The sequence below is a fragment of the Diabrotica virgifera genome, chromosome 5, assembly GCF_917563875.1.
Source record: "Diabrotica virgifera virgifera chromosome 5, PGI_DIABVI_V3a".
Lineage (NCBI taxonomy): Eukaryota > Metazoa > Arthropoda > Insecta > Coleoptera > Chrysomelidae > Diabrotica > Diabrotica virgifera.
Genome location: NC_065447.1, coordinates 240,325,632 through 240,343,553, shown reverse-complemented (window position 1 = coordinate 240,343,553; position 17,922 = coordinate 240,325,632). Strand labels below are relative to the sequence as shown.

Below are 17,922 nucleotides of genomic sequence, written 5' to 3'. Positions count from 1 at the left end.
CTGAATATAAACATTTCTCAGTATACTTTGATTGCCTTTTCCACAATCTTTATACCTGTATTTTGACAAGTATTTAATTATCTCCAGCAATGTCTTCGTCCTGGGTCCTTTCAGGAACTAAACAATCCTTCAAATTTAGTAACTATTACTTCAAAGTTTTTGAGAAAACAGATGACTACTGTCAGGATCAATCAGTGAATTATTATATTAAGGCCATGGGTACATAATTCGCAAATATTTTACGGCTATCCCTACTTTTTCTGTCTTTACACGGCAAATTATGTGTAGTAAAATTCACACTGGTATGGATATGTAAACATTACTAGAATGTCATTCTACTTGAAAATGTCATCATTGACTTACAGAGATGGCTTTTGAACGTTCTTGGATAACTGTTTTTTGTATAATTGCAAATTATTAATTCAGTTAATAAATGTGATTATTTCATTCATAGGAGATTCTGGCCAATAGAAAACTACAGAAATCTGAATTAAATCGATAATTTTTGATAATCTCCCGTCGTTAAGTATATTACGTCAGATGCCCTTCGTTGCTACGAAAAAATACATTCAGTGACATTAATGACAATTAATGTTTTAAAAATTATAAAAGTGATGACTTTCAATCGTCAAATATGTATAAAAACTGTGTGTTTAATGGTACTTACATAAATAAATTACAATAAAATTTTGGTTTTGAACAGTTTTATTCATGAAATAATCGCAACAAATTGCACTCGACCTCTGAAATTAATATAGAATTTCAGAGCTCTTGTGCAATTACTACTGATAATTTTTCACTAACTATGTATTCAGTGATTGTAATAATTTATATGTACAACAAAAACTAACACTCAATCGAGAAAAGAGGAAAAGTGTTGCAAGTGATTTTTAATAATATATTGTTACTATGGAACGCTTACAATTTTGAACATCTTTAACAACAAAATACTTGGATCACAGTCACAGGATATATTATCCTGATGTATTCTCTGCTTGGATTTTCCACAAATAATACACAATAAATAACTTATTATTAAGTTCACGTCTTAAATCAATTATTTATCAAATACACTATATATCAATATTATTTAATCAACAACTCAAAATATTCCCGATATTCCCGTCAAATATTTAAAATTGTCACAGTCTGACTGACAATTTGCTGACAATATTCTATTCGACTGAGTGCGTTGTAAGACAAAGATAGATTTGGAAAATATTACCACGGACATGGTGTCCATTTTGTTCGAATCCTGAAAAAACTAATAAATACTTTTAAAAAATTTAAACGCAGAATGAAAGACTAAATTATTACCGAGGGCCGAAAGTCCCTTAGAATAAATAAAAAGTTTATTTTGAATGAGATATTTGAAATTAAATATCACACTAAATTTTCTTAGTTTTTCACTTCTGTAACTTATTAAAATAAACATTATAGAGAAGTTCTCAGGGACTTTCGGCCCTCACCAGGGCCGTAACTACGATGTTGGGGTCCCCGGGGCAAACGTGATCTGGGCCCCCCTACCAAGAGGTCTGGGGAATGTACCCCCAGCGGGAGGGGGGTTCGGAAAAATGTTTTATATTTAACCCCTTAAAAACGCATTTTTCCTCCTGTGTGAACACCACACTCTCTTCTTTCTTTTGTTTTCATCATGTCCTGCAATAACTATAAAATTAACAGCGCTAATGATTACATCTGTATCTGACATTGAGGACGGATCATCAACTAATGCGTTCGTTCGCTACAATGCAAATGGTCTTACTTTGTAGCGAACGAATAACCAAGCGAACCTAAATGGTGCATTGGCAATGTTAAGGTGCATTAAGCAACTGCAGTGTGAGCCAAACACACTCAGTGAAGCTGGTAAGTGTACTGGTAGGACTGATTCTTTTTTACCCTTACCTTTCTTTTCAATTTGTGGTACGATGTGGTTCTTTTCACGTACCAAGATGTGGTCTGGAGTAAATTGGTTAAGACAAAGTAGCTGGGACCTGGGGCCCCTATTCCGGTTGCATTTTAGTTTTTATTTCGCCAAAATAACTAATTTCCTCAGTAACAATTTATATCTTTACGAAAGGTCTCGGGGGCTCCAGCTTAGCCCGGGCCCCCTCTTCCAATGGCATTTTAGGTTTTATTAAGCTGAAATAACTAATTTCCTAAGTAATACCTATTTTAAATTTTTATGTTAAGGTATCGGGGGCCCCAGCTTAGCTCAGGCCTCAGGGGCCCTGTTCTATTCCAAATGCATTTTAGTCGAAAAGACTAATTTCCCCAGTGAAAAATTAAAACTTTATGTTGCGTTATTTTTAAAATTGTGTCATTTGAAAATATTTTGTTGGGATCGGCTTTCAAAATACATATTTTTATTTTCCTCGTTAAAATCTATGTCAATCAATGTAATATCTCAGCCAATCAAAGGGGACTTCTGCGGGGCACTGCCCCGGTTGCCCCAATGGTAGTTACGGCCCTGGCCCTCACTAATAACGTAATCTTTCATTCTGCGTTTAAATTTTTTAAAAATACTTATTAGTTTTCTCAGGATTCGAAAAAAATGAATCCCCATTTGAATAGCATTGCACCCTAAAATACGTACCCATCCTCTTAATAGCTTGTTTGCAAGGTATGTACTTTTGTAAAATATTTATAAACATAAATATTTATAAAATATTTAAAATTTAAATGTTCAAATTTTTGCGCAAAATGTCAATGTCAAAAGCTAAATGTCAAAAAGTTTTTTAAAATAGACCTGTAAAAATTAATATGAACGCTTAATTGGTTCACTTTTATTATTATTATTACTTTTGTTTTACCTATTTCAAGTTAATATTTCAAACTATTTAATCAGAATGAAAAAAAGTCAATACATAATCCCCTCCAATTTTTGCTGGGGTGGCGGCAATGTAAAAATAATCAGCTAATAAAAAGAAGAAGAAAAATGGAGGAAGGCAAAAACGTCAACCCGACATTTACACAAGCTGATAGCCCCAAATTTTTATTTTTTTAAAGTTATGAATTTCTTTATCCATAAAAATAGTTAATATTGTTTAATTAAAGAAACATGACTATAATAGTATTTTTAATAGATACATCAGCTTCTATGCTGCAAAGGTACGAACCAACCTAATCATCTAATTAATAACACTAATATGATTTTTAACTCTTTTTAGGACCTATATAGGGGGTCGTACGACTCTTCTAGATGTAGCGAAATCTGCAGTAGAAACTTTTGTAAAAATTCGTCAAAGAAGTATGGATAGCAGGAATGATAGGTATATGCTTTTAACATTTGAAGATACGCCAACCAATATAAAAGCAGGTAATATAACTTTTATTATTATAATCTTATTTGGTGATATATTTGACACAACTTTTCATAATTATATATTGAGATGCGTGTAAGATTTTTATTTAAAATATATTATTTTAAAGATTGTAAATATAATAGAGAACCCCCTTTAGAGGTTACACCGTTTAAGCTCACTGGATCTTTGTTTTGAGGTAGATCAGTCGTCATTTTCTTTATTTAATCTGCTCAGTTATTTTTCTCCACTGTTTCCTATCTCTGGTTTTTTTCTTCCCATTGTCGTATACCCGCATCTTGTTGTGTCAGTTGGTGTCCATTCTAATATTGAGAATATCGATGTAGTTGATCTTGATCTCCAAATGTCCTAGCAATTTAGCTCTTTGCTGTTTTATTTTACACACTATATCTTCCTTAATTTCTTCCAGTGGCTCGTGGTTCATTCTTTGTCTAAATTCATTTTCATTTACTTATGTTTATTGGTCCTAATATAGCTCTTAGTATTTTTCTTTCTTGTATTCTATGGTTTTCCTCTTGTTTTTTGTCATGCTAAGGATTTTGGCTTCATATATCATTTGCCAGTTGGATTATTGTTTTGGACCTTAATTTTCGATTTCTTGCTGAATTTATTTTTTAGTAATTTTTTATTTGCATGGTATGTACAGTAGACTCCCGTAAGTTCGGCCACCTCGGGACCGGACCCTAGGACGAACTTAAAAGTGGCCGAACTAACCGATGCCTACCTAAAAAGTGCTCATTTATTGTTTGTATGGATCCAGCAAAAACAAAACACTTGTACATTAAGTAGAAGACAACACAGAGGAATACTCTGACATATATTTAACATATTATATGAAAAGATAGACCTTTACAAAAATACTATAAAACAGTACTTACAGAACTCTAGGCCTAATAAAATTTAAAAATATTATTGCACATTGGTGGGTTGGCTTCTTAAACATTTAAAAAAGTCAGTAATTTTTTTCTGAATTTTCTTTTATATGATTTTTGATGTGCAAAGTGTGTGACTAATGTTCAGAGAGCCGGCTGGACTAAGCGGAGACTGAACTAACCGAGGCCGAACTTACGGGAGTCTACAGTATATGCTTTATTTGTTGTAATTAGCCTTCCTTTTATGTCTGTTTCTCTTTCTCCATTGTTTGTGATTAATATTACCAAATACAGTGGAACCTCGATAACTTGGATTAATCGGGACTGCGACCGATCCGGGTTATCGAAAATCCGAGATAGCCGGAGAATATGGTAAAAATTAATAAAATACGGTATACACTCAGATAAACTCCGTTAGAATTGAAATAACATGAAATATATTTATAAATATGCACAGTACCTACTCATTAAAATTACTAAAAAAAACACCAAACCCAAACGTAAGCAAATGGAAGCGAACAATACAAGACACACAATACTAAAGACCATTGTTTATAAAAGATTTTTTTAAATAGTCTTTCCTAAACAATGCTGACAGTTTGAAATAAAAAGGAATACATACTACAGACAGGTGGCTGTTGTTTCTGCGGCGTGTGTTATGAGTCATTTTTAATATCGTATAGTTCAAATTACACACATAAGTACACATTATCTCTCAAATATATTACATACATTTTTATTGTTGAAAGGTTTGTCTGATAATTAACTATTTTGATTGGAAATAAGCCACAATTAAATTGAAAAATACAAAATATTGAAAATCAAAATGTTTATCTGATGAAAATCGGTCCGGGTTAGCCGGACTTCCGGGTTATTGGGGGCCGACTTATCGGGGTTCCACTGTACTTAAATTTTTCGACTTCTTCAAAAATGTATTCTCTACTTTTTGATTTCCAAGTTTTTATCAAATCTCATTATTTTTGTTTTTTCGTGGTTTATTTTTAATCCCATTACTTTTCCTGCTGTTACTGTTTCATTTAACATTCTTTCCATTATTTTTTAATTTTTTGTTACTAGTACAATATTGTCAGCATTTGCTACTATTTGTCCTTCTCTTGTTCTGAGGGTACCTTTGTTGATGATGTATTCCAGGTCAAGATTAAAAGGTTGCTGATAATGAATCTTCTTGTCTTTATCTATCTGTGTCATTCTTCTGTGTCTCCTACTTGAAGTTTTATACTTACTACAGTTCTACTCATTGTGATTTTTATTAATCATCTTAATTTGTTTTGTATTCCCATTTCATTCAGAATATGATCGTGAGGATTTACCATTACAGCTGCTATTTACAGATGCTGTTTTTCTCTTAATTTTTCTCCACCATATTTTATAAGCTCCATATTGATACCATCTGATGCTGAGGATTTACCATTGCAGCTGCTATTTATAATTCTCTCAACGTCCTCTTTTGTTGGTCTTTCTAGCTGGTATACTAACATCATTGTCTCTTCTTCCACATTTTCATTTAGGTTATGATCTTCTTGGTCTGTTAATAATTCATTAAAATAGTTAGTCTAAAGGACATCGCACACATCTTATGGAAAATATAATGTCACTCAAATTCAATAAAATTTATACCAATAGATTCATTTTAAATTAACGATCAAATCTTATCACTGCGCCAACTCTCTATTTTCAAAAATAAGAGCAGAAATTGATATAAATAAATCTGAAATCAAATGGGTAGGTACATAAGTTAGAGAGAGAAAAAATATTTTAAAATACCCAGATTTTCGGTACTCCATAAATCAGTGGATTAGTTTCACTAATCCGCTTAGGCCCAGCGGGATTTAAGCTGTTATGAATAGCACTCAGAGCAATAATGATTGTAAACTAACATTTTATGGACTCCAAAAATGTGATTTCGATAAACTTTAATTGCAATTTGCGCCGTAATTAATCATAATTAAGAGTTGGCGCAATGATAAGAATTGATCGTTATATTAAAACGAATCTAATCGTATAAATTTTATTGAATTTGAGTGACATTATATTTTCCATAAGATGTGTGCGATGTCCTTTCAAACAATATTTATTTAACTAATATCAACCTCTTATAGGATGGAAAGAAAATTTAGCTACATTTATGAATGAATTGAAGAATTTGCAAGCATACTCTTTGACGACAATGGGGCTAGCAGTGAAGCAGGCTTTTGATATTTTAAATATTAATAGAATGACTTCAGGGATAGATACTTATGGACAGGGAAGATGCCCATTTTATTTGGAAACTGCTGTAATTGTGTTAATTACAGACGGTGGAAAGTTAACTACAGGTAAATACCAAAAATGAATGGGTATAAATCGTTAATAATATTCTAGGGCTACTTTTTCTTTTCTTTCTATTTTACTTCTACCAGGCAGTGATGTATATTTTTATATACAGTAAGCACTACGCTAGTAGGCACACAGATATCTATTTTTTAGGGATGGGCTAATCCGGCCCCTTCTCGCCTGTGACTTTCATGTCTGTCATGTCATGTGACTGTCACAAAACTATCAAAATAATTGTTTTTTCATACAAAAAATATATTGATTAATACTATTGTTACTCTCAGGGCTGGTGATAACAGGCCTGCAAGGGATGCACTGCAGGCGGGCGCCCCTGTTTGGGGGGCGCAATAATGAGCTTTTTTCTGTTGGTGTTATACAAAATACTAATTTTAAAAAAATCGAAGGGCGTCTATGCTAGTTTTGCAGGCAAGCACCTTTTACCCTAGCGCCGGGACTGGTTACTCTGCTTTAAAAAAAAACTTTATTCAAACACCAACAATATTACAATACATACTTTATAACGTTACAACTTTAATACAATGACCACTATAAACTTCAAATACAGCTGTTCTACAATCTGTTAATTTTCAATGTTTACATTGGTTTCTATACATTTTCTGACATTCTAGATGTCACTAGACATAAAAGTAAACAGTGCAGGGCAGGACTGTAAAAGTGAAGGGTCCAGGACTGTATTAACTCAATTTACCCATGTGTCTAGTAGCATGGTGGTTACTGTATAATTTTAATATTATTGCTCTGGCCATTAAAATATTAACTAATCGTTATGGTTTTTTTTTTTTCAGTAAATGGAGTTCAGGAAGAATTTAATTTACCAATGAATTCACCCATCCCAGGATCAGAAATGACCAGGGAACCTTTTAGATGGGATCAAAGATTATTTGCTCTAGTACTTAGGTTGACAGGTTAGTAGCTCAGCAAAATTAACATAATTTAAAACGTCTATAGTTCTCCATACACACCCTCTGCAATTGTTCTAGAGAGTGTGTTGTCTCCTAATGGTATTAGTCTGTGAGCTTTCGTCACAATAATTATCTTTTTCCTTAGGTACCCCTGCCGTAGAAAGAGACACAGGATTGGTGCCTAGTGATAGTAGTCCAATAGATGCAATGTGTGAAGTAACCGGAGGTCGTTCGTATTGTATAACATCACATAGGATGTTGAATCAATGTATTGATAGCTTAGTTCAAAAGGTAAGTATGTTTGAAAAAGTTTTACAAACTTACAGAAAAGAAAGTAAGAATGTCTCAGATACAGAATAGATTGTTAAAAATAATAATATACACTAATTTAAATCTGAACTTTTCTTATTAGAACCATTCTCTGTTAACATCCTGAATGTCTGCCTTCCACAATTTACAAGGCATAGAGACGACGAATATAGAAAATGGAAAGGATTCTACTATATGCAATCACATTCCGTTTTCCTTCATCTAGGAAAGGGTACAAGAAATGGTTCTTAGTACATACAGTGGAACCCCGTTAACTCGGATTAATTGGGACCGCGGCCGATCCGGGTTATCGAAAATCCGGGTTAGCCGGAGAAAATGGTAAAAATTAATAAAATATGGTATGCTTACAGATAAACTCCGTTATAATTGTCACACAGACACTGGTAAACCACGTTCGCATTCCACACAAAACCACACATACAAAGCGTCGTCAAAAGTCTCATTCTTAGCTTTATAATTAGCTTTGCACCGACTAAACTGTCTTTTGTTATCATTTTGAAAAAAAAAATTCTTCGATTTTAGTTCTATTTTTCTTCCAATCCGATACTGTAGATGTACCGACACCATAATATAATGCTGCAAGATTCACCTTTATCAATTCTACTTAATGCTTCTAGTTTCTTTTCCATTGTCACTACAACATTTTTACGTTTTGTTGCCCTTATAGACAAAAGACACACAAACACAAAATCTGAATAAATTTACGAACGATTACAAAACAGAAGCGAACAATAATACGACTTTACTACACATAATACCGTCTCTGATGTTATGTTATTTAATAAAAGTGACGACTAAGACCGTTGTTAAAAAAAGAATTTTAATAGTCTTTTCTAAACAATGCTAACACAGACAGTTTCAAAAAAAATAAAGGATAATACAGGTGCATGTTGTTTTCGACAATGAATGTGGTGTACCATGAGTCATGTTTACTATGTTATATGTAGTTCAATCCGGTTCCATTATCTCTCAAATATTATATTACATAGAGTTGGTACAAAACCTCGTGAACCTTGAAAATGCGTATGTATAAACGAAATAAAATGAAGCCAAAAACATAAGACTATTTTATTTGCTGCGAATTGCGCGACAGGGTCCCATCTGCACCCTGATTGCCCTGATATTTTCAGTAATGTCGGATTCATCAATCGTTTCGTTCGTATATTGACGTCACCAAATGAATGAATTAGGTTTACGAGATTTTGTAACAGCAATACATTTTTATTGTTGAAATGTTTGTCTGATAAAAATCGGTCCGGGTTAGCCGGAGTTCCGGGTTATCGGGGGCCGACTTATCGGGGTTCCACTGTACTCACAATCTGAGTAAAGGTAGAAGGGAATTAAAGGCAATAATTTATGTTTTATTTCGATTCAGAGGCAAGGCATAATCTGCAGACAGCGCTGTTTCTAGTATAACCTTCATCAGTGCAGATGCTTGCCGTTTCTGTTTTGTTTTGATTCAGAGGTGGGAAACATCTGTACTGACGAAGGTTATACCAGAAACAGCGCGGTCTGCAGATTATGCCTTGTCTCTGAATCGAAATAAAACATAAACTGACTTTTATTCATTTGATAAACTTGTTAAAATCTGTTATTAGTAACTCTAATACCTTTCAGGTACAAAATGGCGTTGTGATCAACTTTGAGAAAATAGGTCCAGACCCTCCTCCTCCCCAGTATGATAAAGAAGATGGTAAGGATGATATTCTTAAAGAAAACGAATATGCTGAGATGAATAATGATCGAGGTCTGAATATGCCTATAAATACATCGTGGCACAATTGTAGGAAAATGATATATGTTCCTAAAGCGAGTAAAGCATATTGTATTGGTGAGTATAAAAACAACACATGGTGATAATTTCAAGTCTTAATAAATGATGAACTGTTTTGCTTTTCATTTTTAAACGCTTTTCTTTAGTTCAATAGTTTGTGTCAGATCTTTAGACGTTAATTTGACTGCCTTTTCTTCAATGCAAATGAATGAAAATTTGCAGGCATATGCATTCGCGGAAACAATGCACGAATATTCAATAAAAAAAAATTTTTGTTTATTCATTGTTTAAATAAAAAAAAACGATTTTAATAGAAAATGCTTAAATTCTCTTGTTTTTTACAATGCAGAAACTTGAAACTTTTACGGATTGTAGCTAATGATATGAACTATACATAATTTCACTTTTTACGTTAATTCTTTACGTTATGCTTCATAATTAAACAATAAAGTTTCAAATTTTGAACGCTCATATATTTGTTTATATAAAAATCGGCGCTTATTCGTGTCAAATTTCAATACGATACGAAACAAAACATCAACCAAAAATCGAATTCAAAACCAAAATTAATTGTTTAAATAAAAAAAAAACGATTTTAACGAAAATGCTTAAATTTTCTTGTTTTTTACAATGAAGAAACTTGAAACTTTTACAGATTGTAGCTAATTATATGAACTATACATAATTTCACTTTTTACGTTAATTGTTTACGTTATGCTTCATAAATAAACAATAAAGTTTCAAATTTTTTGCCGATTCCGACTACTTTTCATGTTTGTAGATACATCATAATATGTTTTATACGTATTTTAATAAACATGACGATATATTTTAATATTTGAAAAGTGTAAGACTAAAAAGTAAAAAATAAAAAAATATGAAAAAAAATTTTTAAGAAACGCTTTTTTTTAGTTACGAGTGACTAAAATTAAAAATATAAAAAATCAACGAAAAAACAAAAAATAATAAAAAAAAAAGAATGTGTACTTCTATTATAATATAATTTCTACGAAATAAATATACCTACTTAACAGTTACAATACAAAAAATTTACAATAATTACCAAAAATGAACCAAAACTTAACAATGCCAAATATTAAAAAAAAAAGAAAAAAGTATGAATCGTCCGGGATTTGAACCCGCAATCTCGCGATTTTTTGATCTCTGGTCCAATGCTCTACCAACAAGGCCATCAAACCGCATGCTAGTTACCTTTCAGATATACATAATTATACATCACGGTGACAAGTGAAATATAAAAATAGATGTTTTATTATTTTACGCGCAATGAAGACAAATCCAAAGACACAAAATTATAATAAAAAACCTTTTTTCTACAACCGTGTTAAAAATGCAATTTTTAGCTCTCCATACAAGCGTTAAAAATGCTACTTTAAGGCACTAATGCTTTAAAAAAATTTTAAGGCACTGCAGTTTGTATTGACCGTATAGGCAATTTTAATGTAATGTCAAAAAAAAATATAAAAATGGAATGTCAGTCAAGTTCAAGTAAAAGTTTTTGTAGATATTGTCCTGTAATTACGTTTGTAGAAAAAATATTGTATGATATGGGTGTTAAAAAGTACATTTTTAGGCACACATGTGAATTGCAGAACTCGTTATCGCTCATTCTGCAAACTTTCACATGCGTGCCTTAAACGTGTACTTTTAACACTTATATCATAAATAACTATTAAACCACCTTTTTCAAATTGCGCAAGTCGTATTATTAATATTAATGTTAATAAATGAAATATGTATAAATATTTTGACGTTTCACAATTTGACAATTCACTTTTAACTGCAGTGCCTTAAAAATTTTAAAGCACTAGTGCCTTAAAGTAGCATTTTTAACGCTCCTATGGAGTCCTAAAAATTGCATTTTTAACACGTTTGTAGAAAAATATATTTAAAAACACTAATATATTCTTTCCACACCTTTTCTGGACTGATACATACATAAATTAAAACATTTTGAAGTATAACTTCAAAAATATAATATGAAAACTATTTAAAAAGGCAGTATAACTATTAACTAACCTTTGTTGTTTCTCTTCCCACAAATTTTAAAACGCAACAACCATACATAACCAAACCGTCAACCGTCCAAACCACAGCTGCGCTACAGCTGCCATATTGGATAATTTTTGACATGTCATTTGAACATCCAATCAGAACAAAGTTATAATGCGCATGCGCCCGGATCGTAGGTTTTAACATATAAAAATTCACCCTCATATCGCGCGTAAAGAAGTATAACTTCAAAAATTGAAAAAATCTAACACATTCGTTAAAGAAAAGCGTGGGGCGAAAACCGCTTATTCGATGAAGACGCGCCACGCTTTTCTTTGACGAATGTGTTAGATTTTTTCAGTTTTTTTTATTTTTTGCTTTTTAGTTGATTTTTGAAGTTATACTGCTTTAGGCGCGATTTCATTGAGGGTGAAATTTTATTGACCTGCGCGCATGCGCACACAGCCAGTATGGAGTTAGTTACTAAATGTTTTAATTTATGTATGTATCAGTCCAGAAAAGGTGTGGAAAGAATATATTAGTGTTTTTAAATATATTTTTCTACAAACGTGTTAAAAATACAATTCTCCATAGGAGCGTTAAAAATGCTACTTTAAGGCACTAGTGCTTTAAAAATTTTAAGGCACTGCAGTTAAAAGTGAATTGTCAAATTGTGAAACGTCAAAATATTTATATTTCATTTATTAACATTAATATTATTGCAATTAATACAACTTGCGCAATTTGAAAAAGGTGGTTTAAAAGGTTTTTTATTATAATTTTGTGTCTTTGGATTTGTCTTCCTTGTGCGTAAAATAATAAAACATCTATTTTTATATTTCACTTGTCACCGTGATGTATAATTATGTATATCTGAAAGGTAACTAGCATGCGGTTTGATGGCCTTGTTGGTAGAGCATTGGACCAGAGATCAAAAAATCGCGAGATTGCGGGTTCAAATTAAGGACGATTCATACTTTTTCTTTTTTTTTTAATAATTGGCATTGTTAAGTTTTGGTTAATTTTTGGTAATTACATATTGTTAATTTTTTGTATTGTAACTTTTAAGTAGGTATATTGATTTCGTTGAAATTGTATGATAATAGAAGTATAACTTCTTACGTGCGTACAAAGTACACTCGCATTCTTTTTTTTATATTTTTAATTGTAGTCACTCGTAACTAAAGAAGAGCGTTTCAAAAAAAAAATTTCATATTTTTTATTATAATAATTGTAAGTTGCATTATGCTTGAAATAAAAAAATAATTTACTTGTTTTTTAGGGTATTGGCCCATCCCCGAATCATTTTGGCCAGAAGCCACAGCATCTGCACTGCCTCCTAGATCAGCTCATCCTAACATAAAATTCGCTTGTACAAATTCTGAGCCTTTAGTAATTGAAAATCTACCATTCGATAAATATGAATTAGAACCGTCGCCCCTTACACAATTTATTTTATCACGGAAGCAGCCTAAAACTTGTTGGCAGGTAAGAAAAGTTGATGTCTTATCTATATAATTGCCCACAAACTAACAAATTTTACTATCATAAATATTTGCACTACAGTCGAACCCGTTTATTAGAATACCAGTTATAGAAATATCCCAGTTTAAGGAATATAAATTTGGAGTTCCGAAAGGTTTCGATTTACTACTTGATATATCCGTTTATAGGAATACATTTTAATAAAATAATACCTCTTAATAGAATATTTTTCAGGTAAATTAATAACTTTTTCTCTACAATATCCTAAAAATTTGAATGATGTTTAGTTTATTAGAGTTTGCAGGTAATAAATACTTTATTACTTTATTATCGTCACTAATTCGACCCTTTCCTGAAACATCCACAGGTCATAAAGTACTTTTTCATTTGTCTAAAAAATTCTTTTGCCTACTCACTTCTTTGCTTGTTCAAAAGATATACAAACATATTAGGTCTGGATCCCGCGTATGAAAAAAAAGTTGATTAATAGCAAGCTGAAAATTTGTTAATAGCTTAAGGGTGTCTAGTCAGATAAACTTTGATATATGGGAACACTGGAACAGGGGCAGTTTTAATTGTGGAACAGGTTAAAAATTTGGAACGGTCAGACCACGAAAACGGCACATTTATTTTGTCCGACAGAACAGACTTATAACTCTCCGAACAGAGATTAAACTCTCATGCAAAAATCAGACGGCTATTTATCACCAAATGGGCGTTTTAATGAGTGGAACATGTAGAATATATCAAATGACAGGAATTATGACAGGTAATAAATAGCAGTCTGATTTTTGCATGAGAGTTTAATCTCTGTTAGGAGAGTTTAAGTCTATTCTGTCGGACAAAATAAATGTGCCGTTTTCGTGGTGTGACCGTTCCAAATTTTTAACCTGTTCCACAACTAAAACTGCCCCTGTTTCAGTATTCCCATATATCAAAGTTTATCCGACTAGACACCCTTAAGCTATTAACAAATTTTCAGCTTGCTATTAATCAACTTTTTTTTCATACGCGGGATCCAGACCTATATACAAACATATACATACAGTAGAACCCCGCAAATCCGAACTAATTGGGGGGACAGCCTGTTCGGATTCCGAAAAGTTCGGATTATCCGAAAGTTAGCCTAAGAAGCCAACGAAGATGATTTTTAAAAGATTTGGACTGCCACCGATCCCTTTATGAAACTCTATCCGCACGTTTACGCCTCCAATATTCTAAAGCTGAAAAATATTTAGATCACTCAAATATTAAATCGCTAACGCCAGTAGTTTTGTTTCGTCACGGGACATGGGAATTCGGCCATGTAAATGATTCATTTAATTTGTAATCTGGATATTGATTACACTATGTTTCTCATGTTTCTTATCTTTTTCAATGTTTTCGTTCATAGTATACCATGGAAAATGTGTATTATGCACATTCCTTTATTGATTGTGTTTAGTCTAACTCAACGCTTTTATTCATCCATTAGTGTTCCAGTGTTTAATACTGTAGCTAGCATCTTACGTAATTATTTTCTCACATAATAAACATGTTTTTAAATTTTTATTTTGAATTTTTAAATTTTTTTTTCACTTTCCGTTGGTTCGGATTTGCCGAAAGTTCGGATTTGCGGGGTTCTACTGTATACGTATGTATGTAAATACACATTATGTACCTACTATGATTACATATATTCGGTACACTTATTTCTATTAGCCACCAACTATCGGTTATTAGAATATCCCGGTTATAGGAATATTTTTGCTTGGCACTATGTTATTCTATAAGCGTAAGCTATACCAATAAGCGGGTTCGACTGAATATATTTTTTATTTAATCGTTATATGTTAGTAGTATATGCTATATTCGTAGGTATTTGTTGCCAACAGTTACAAAAATTCAGAGGTTGGACATCCTTTCGGATATCTCAAAGCAAGTACAAATTTAACATGTGTGAACCTTTTTGTAATGCCTTACAATTATCCCGTATTGTTGCCCTTATTAGATGAACTGTTTAAGGTAAGTATCTAATTATGGTTTTCACCTATTTTACAACTTTAAAATGTGAAAATTTTGAATTATCCATGTCTGTCTGTTCTTCGGTAAAACTCCTCCGTTATGAGAACATAGAATGAGCAATAAGGTGACGAACGAGAGCTTATAACCCAGAAATGGTATTAAAGGTGAGAAATTTGACCTCGAACTTCCGATTCCAGAGTTGCAACCGGAAGTACTTTTGTTAAGTCGCCGAAATAGTACAAGCGATATATTATTCGACGCGCCGTAACAAGGTGAGAACAAATATACCTATACTTCCGGTTATTATATAACTTCCCGCTAAAAAGTTGTAAACGGAAATGTCCCATTATAGTCACCGAAATAGTACATGTGCTATATCAATAGAGTATTGAAAATCGAGCTCGAACATTTAGTTCCAGTTTTGATGGCATTTCCAGTTAAAAAGTTATGACGGAAAGGTTTGCAAAAATCAAAAATCACTCAAAATATGTGAAATGATATTTATATATACTTTTTAATAAATCTTTACAAAAATCTGTATTTCCCTATGCTTGGAAGGTGAGTTATGTTGTCCCTGTTTTTAAAAATGGTCAAAAAAATCAAGTAGAAAACTATCATAGTGTTTGTATACAATCTTCAATACCGAAACTGTTTGATTCCCTAGTCAGCAAGCAGTTGAGTTGGCTATGCAAAGGTTTAATATCCGATCAACAACATGGTTTTTGCCAAAATAAATCAACTTTAACAAATCTACTCTATTATCAAACTGACATTTTGCAAAACATGGAACAGTTTAGGCAGATAGATTCCATTTACACAGATTTCTCGAAAGCATTTGATCGGGTGGACCATCGGATACTTTTGCAAAAGTTGCAAAAGTTCGGGTTCCATCATCAGATTGTCTTGTGGTTTTAAAGTTCACTAATTGGCCGGGTTCAGTATGTTAAAATTGGTGGCGACCTCTCTGAAACTATATTCGCTACTTCTGGTGTTCCTCAAGGGGGACACTGTTCTCCTTTACTGTTCAATGTCTTTGTTAATGATATCGTTAATTATTTTAAACATAGTCACTGTTTAATGTTTGCAGATGATTTAAAACTTTGGAAGATTGTTGAGGGCCCAGACGATCAGTTGCTTTTACAGAATGATTTAGAATTACACTGTTGGTGTCGGGTTAATAAGCTGGATCTCAATGTTAAAAAATGTTGTTTTATTAGTTTTACACGTAAAATAATCAAATACCAGTCTTCATATGTCATTGATAATCAACCACTTAAATATGTTACTACAATCAAAGACTTGGGAATCATATTTGATGAGAAATTAACTTTTATAAATCATATTAATTCAATAGCTGTAAAGAGTAGTAAAATGCTTGGTTTTGTTCTAAGAAATTGGCAATACCTTTCAGTTCATACTGTCAGGGTTGTTTATTGTTGTTTGGTCAGATCAATTTTGGAATACTGTTCAATAATTTGGTCTCCTTATTTTCAAAATCATATGATTTATTTGGAAAGAGTACAACATAGATTCTTAAGAGTGTGTTCTTTTAAATGTGGAATTACTATAGCTAATCATAATTACATGGAGATTGAGCAACACATTTCATTGACTCCACTAAGCATCCGTAGAGATAGATTTTCACTAATATTCTTATTTAAGTTGGTTAATGGTCTATTAGATTGTCCTAATATCTTAGAATATGTTACTTTCCACATACCACGTCGTGACTTAAGGCAACAACCAACTTTATGAATTCCCTTTCATAGAACAACTTATGGTGTGAATAATCCTCTTGACAGATGCATGTCTTTGGCCAATAATCTGCAGATTGACTTATTTAAATACAGTTTGAACCAACTAAAGAGGTACCTATCGTGTATTACATAGTATTAGGTTTGTTTTAAATGTTTTTGTTTTAATAGTTTAAAATTAATATTTTTATAATAGCCTATGAACTAGTTATCTCAATGATCTAGATTCATTAAGTCTGATACAATTATAATTACTTTGAATTTTTTTAACTTGGATATACCTAGTTATAAGATCTAACCTGTCTTAAAAATTTAACTTATGTTTTTGAACTATTAATGGGGGTTTCCCGTAAATAAATAAATAAAAAAATTAAATAAATATCAATCGACGCAAAGTTACATGAAGAGAACAAAAATCGACTTCCAGTTCTAGTTCCGGTAACGTTGGTTGAAATCCTAGGACTTACGAAGTCCAATCGCGTGTTTTAAATTTAAATACATAAAATGGATAACTATTTTAGATACATAGATGGAAACCTACGAATGAATGGAGGACGCAGTTTCAAAATTATACCAGAACTTTGCCTGCATATTATGCTGGACCTCTAAGAAGGGCTCTTACAAGAATGGGTATGTGTAACAACAATTTTTAAGTATTTTAATATTTTCTCTTTATCCCCTTTTAAAGATACATTATGTTTTTGTGATTTTATGTCAAATCTCTCAGCCAGCATTGTTTAACTATTATAATATATAATATTATTATAATGTCCTTGTTTGTATTTATGAATATAGTACCCATATTCATCATCATTCTCGTTGCCTTATCCCTATGCGGGGTTGGCTTCCCTAATTGCATTTCTCCACACCACTCTATCTTGGGTCATATCAATGTAAATCCCCTTTACCAACATGTCCTGCCTAATCGTCTCCCCCACGTCTTCTTTGGTCTTCCTCTCCTACTCCTTCCAGGAATCTGCACTTCAGCTATTCTTCGTATTGGGTGATTAACGTCTCGACGTTGAACATGACCAAACCATCTTAACCTATGCTCTCTCATTTTGGCATCAATTGGTGCCACACCTAGACTTCCCCTAATATACTCATTTC

At 32.3% G+C, this 17,922-nt stretch overlaps 1 protein-coding gene across 1 annotated transcript in view; it reads left to right on the top strand.

Moving 5' to 3' along the window:
- The first annotated feature begins 2,887 nt into the window (after positions 1-2,887).
- The window catches only part of LOC114343516 (integrator complex subunit 6), a 59,761-nt gene continuing 44,726 nt past the window's right edge, over positions 2,888-17,922 (top strand). The window contains exons 1-9 of the mRNA XM_028294359.1: positions 2,888-3,111; positions 3,171-3,319; positions 6,316-6,531; positions 7,336-7,455; positions 7,598-7,743; positions 9,400-9,613; positions 12,852-13,057; positions 14,912-15,058; positions 17,334-17,442. Coding sequence (XP_028150160.1) covers positions 3,062-3,111; positions 3,171-3,319; positions 6,316-6,531; positions 7,336-7,455; positions 7,598-7,743; positions 9,400-9,613; positions 12,852-13,057; positions 14,912-15,058; positions 17,334-17,442 — 1,357 coding nt within the window. The 5' untranslated portion in view covers positions 2,888-3,061. The remainder of the gene's footprint in view (positions 3,112-3,170; positions 3,320-6,315; positions 6,532-7,335; positions 7,456-7,597; positions 7,744-9,399; positions 9,614-12,851; positions 13,058-14,911; positions 15,059-17,333; positions 17,443-17,922) is intronic.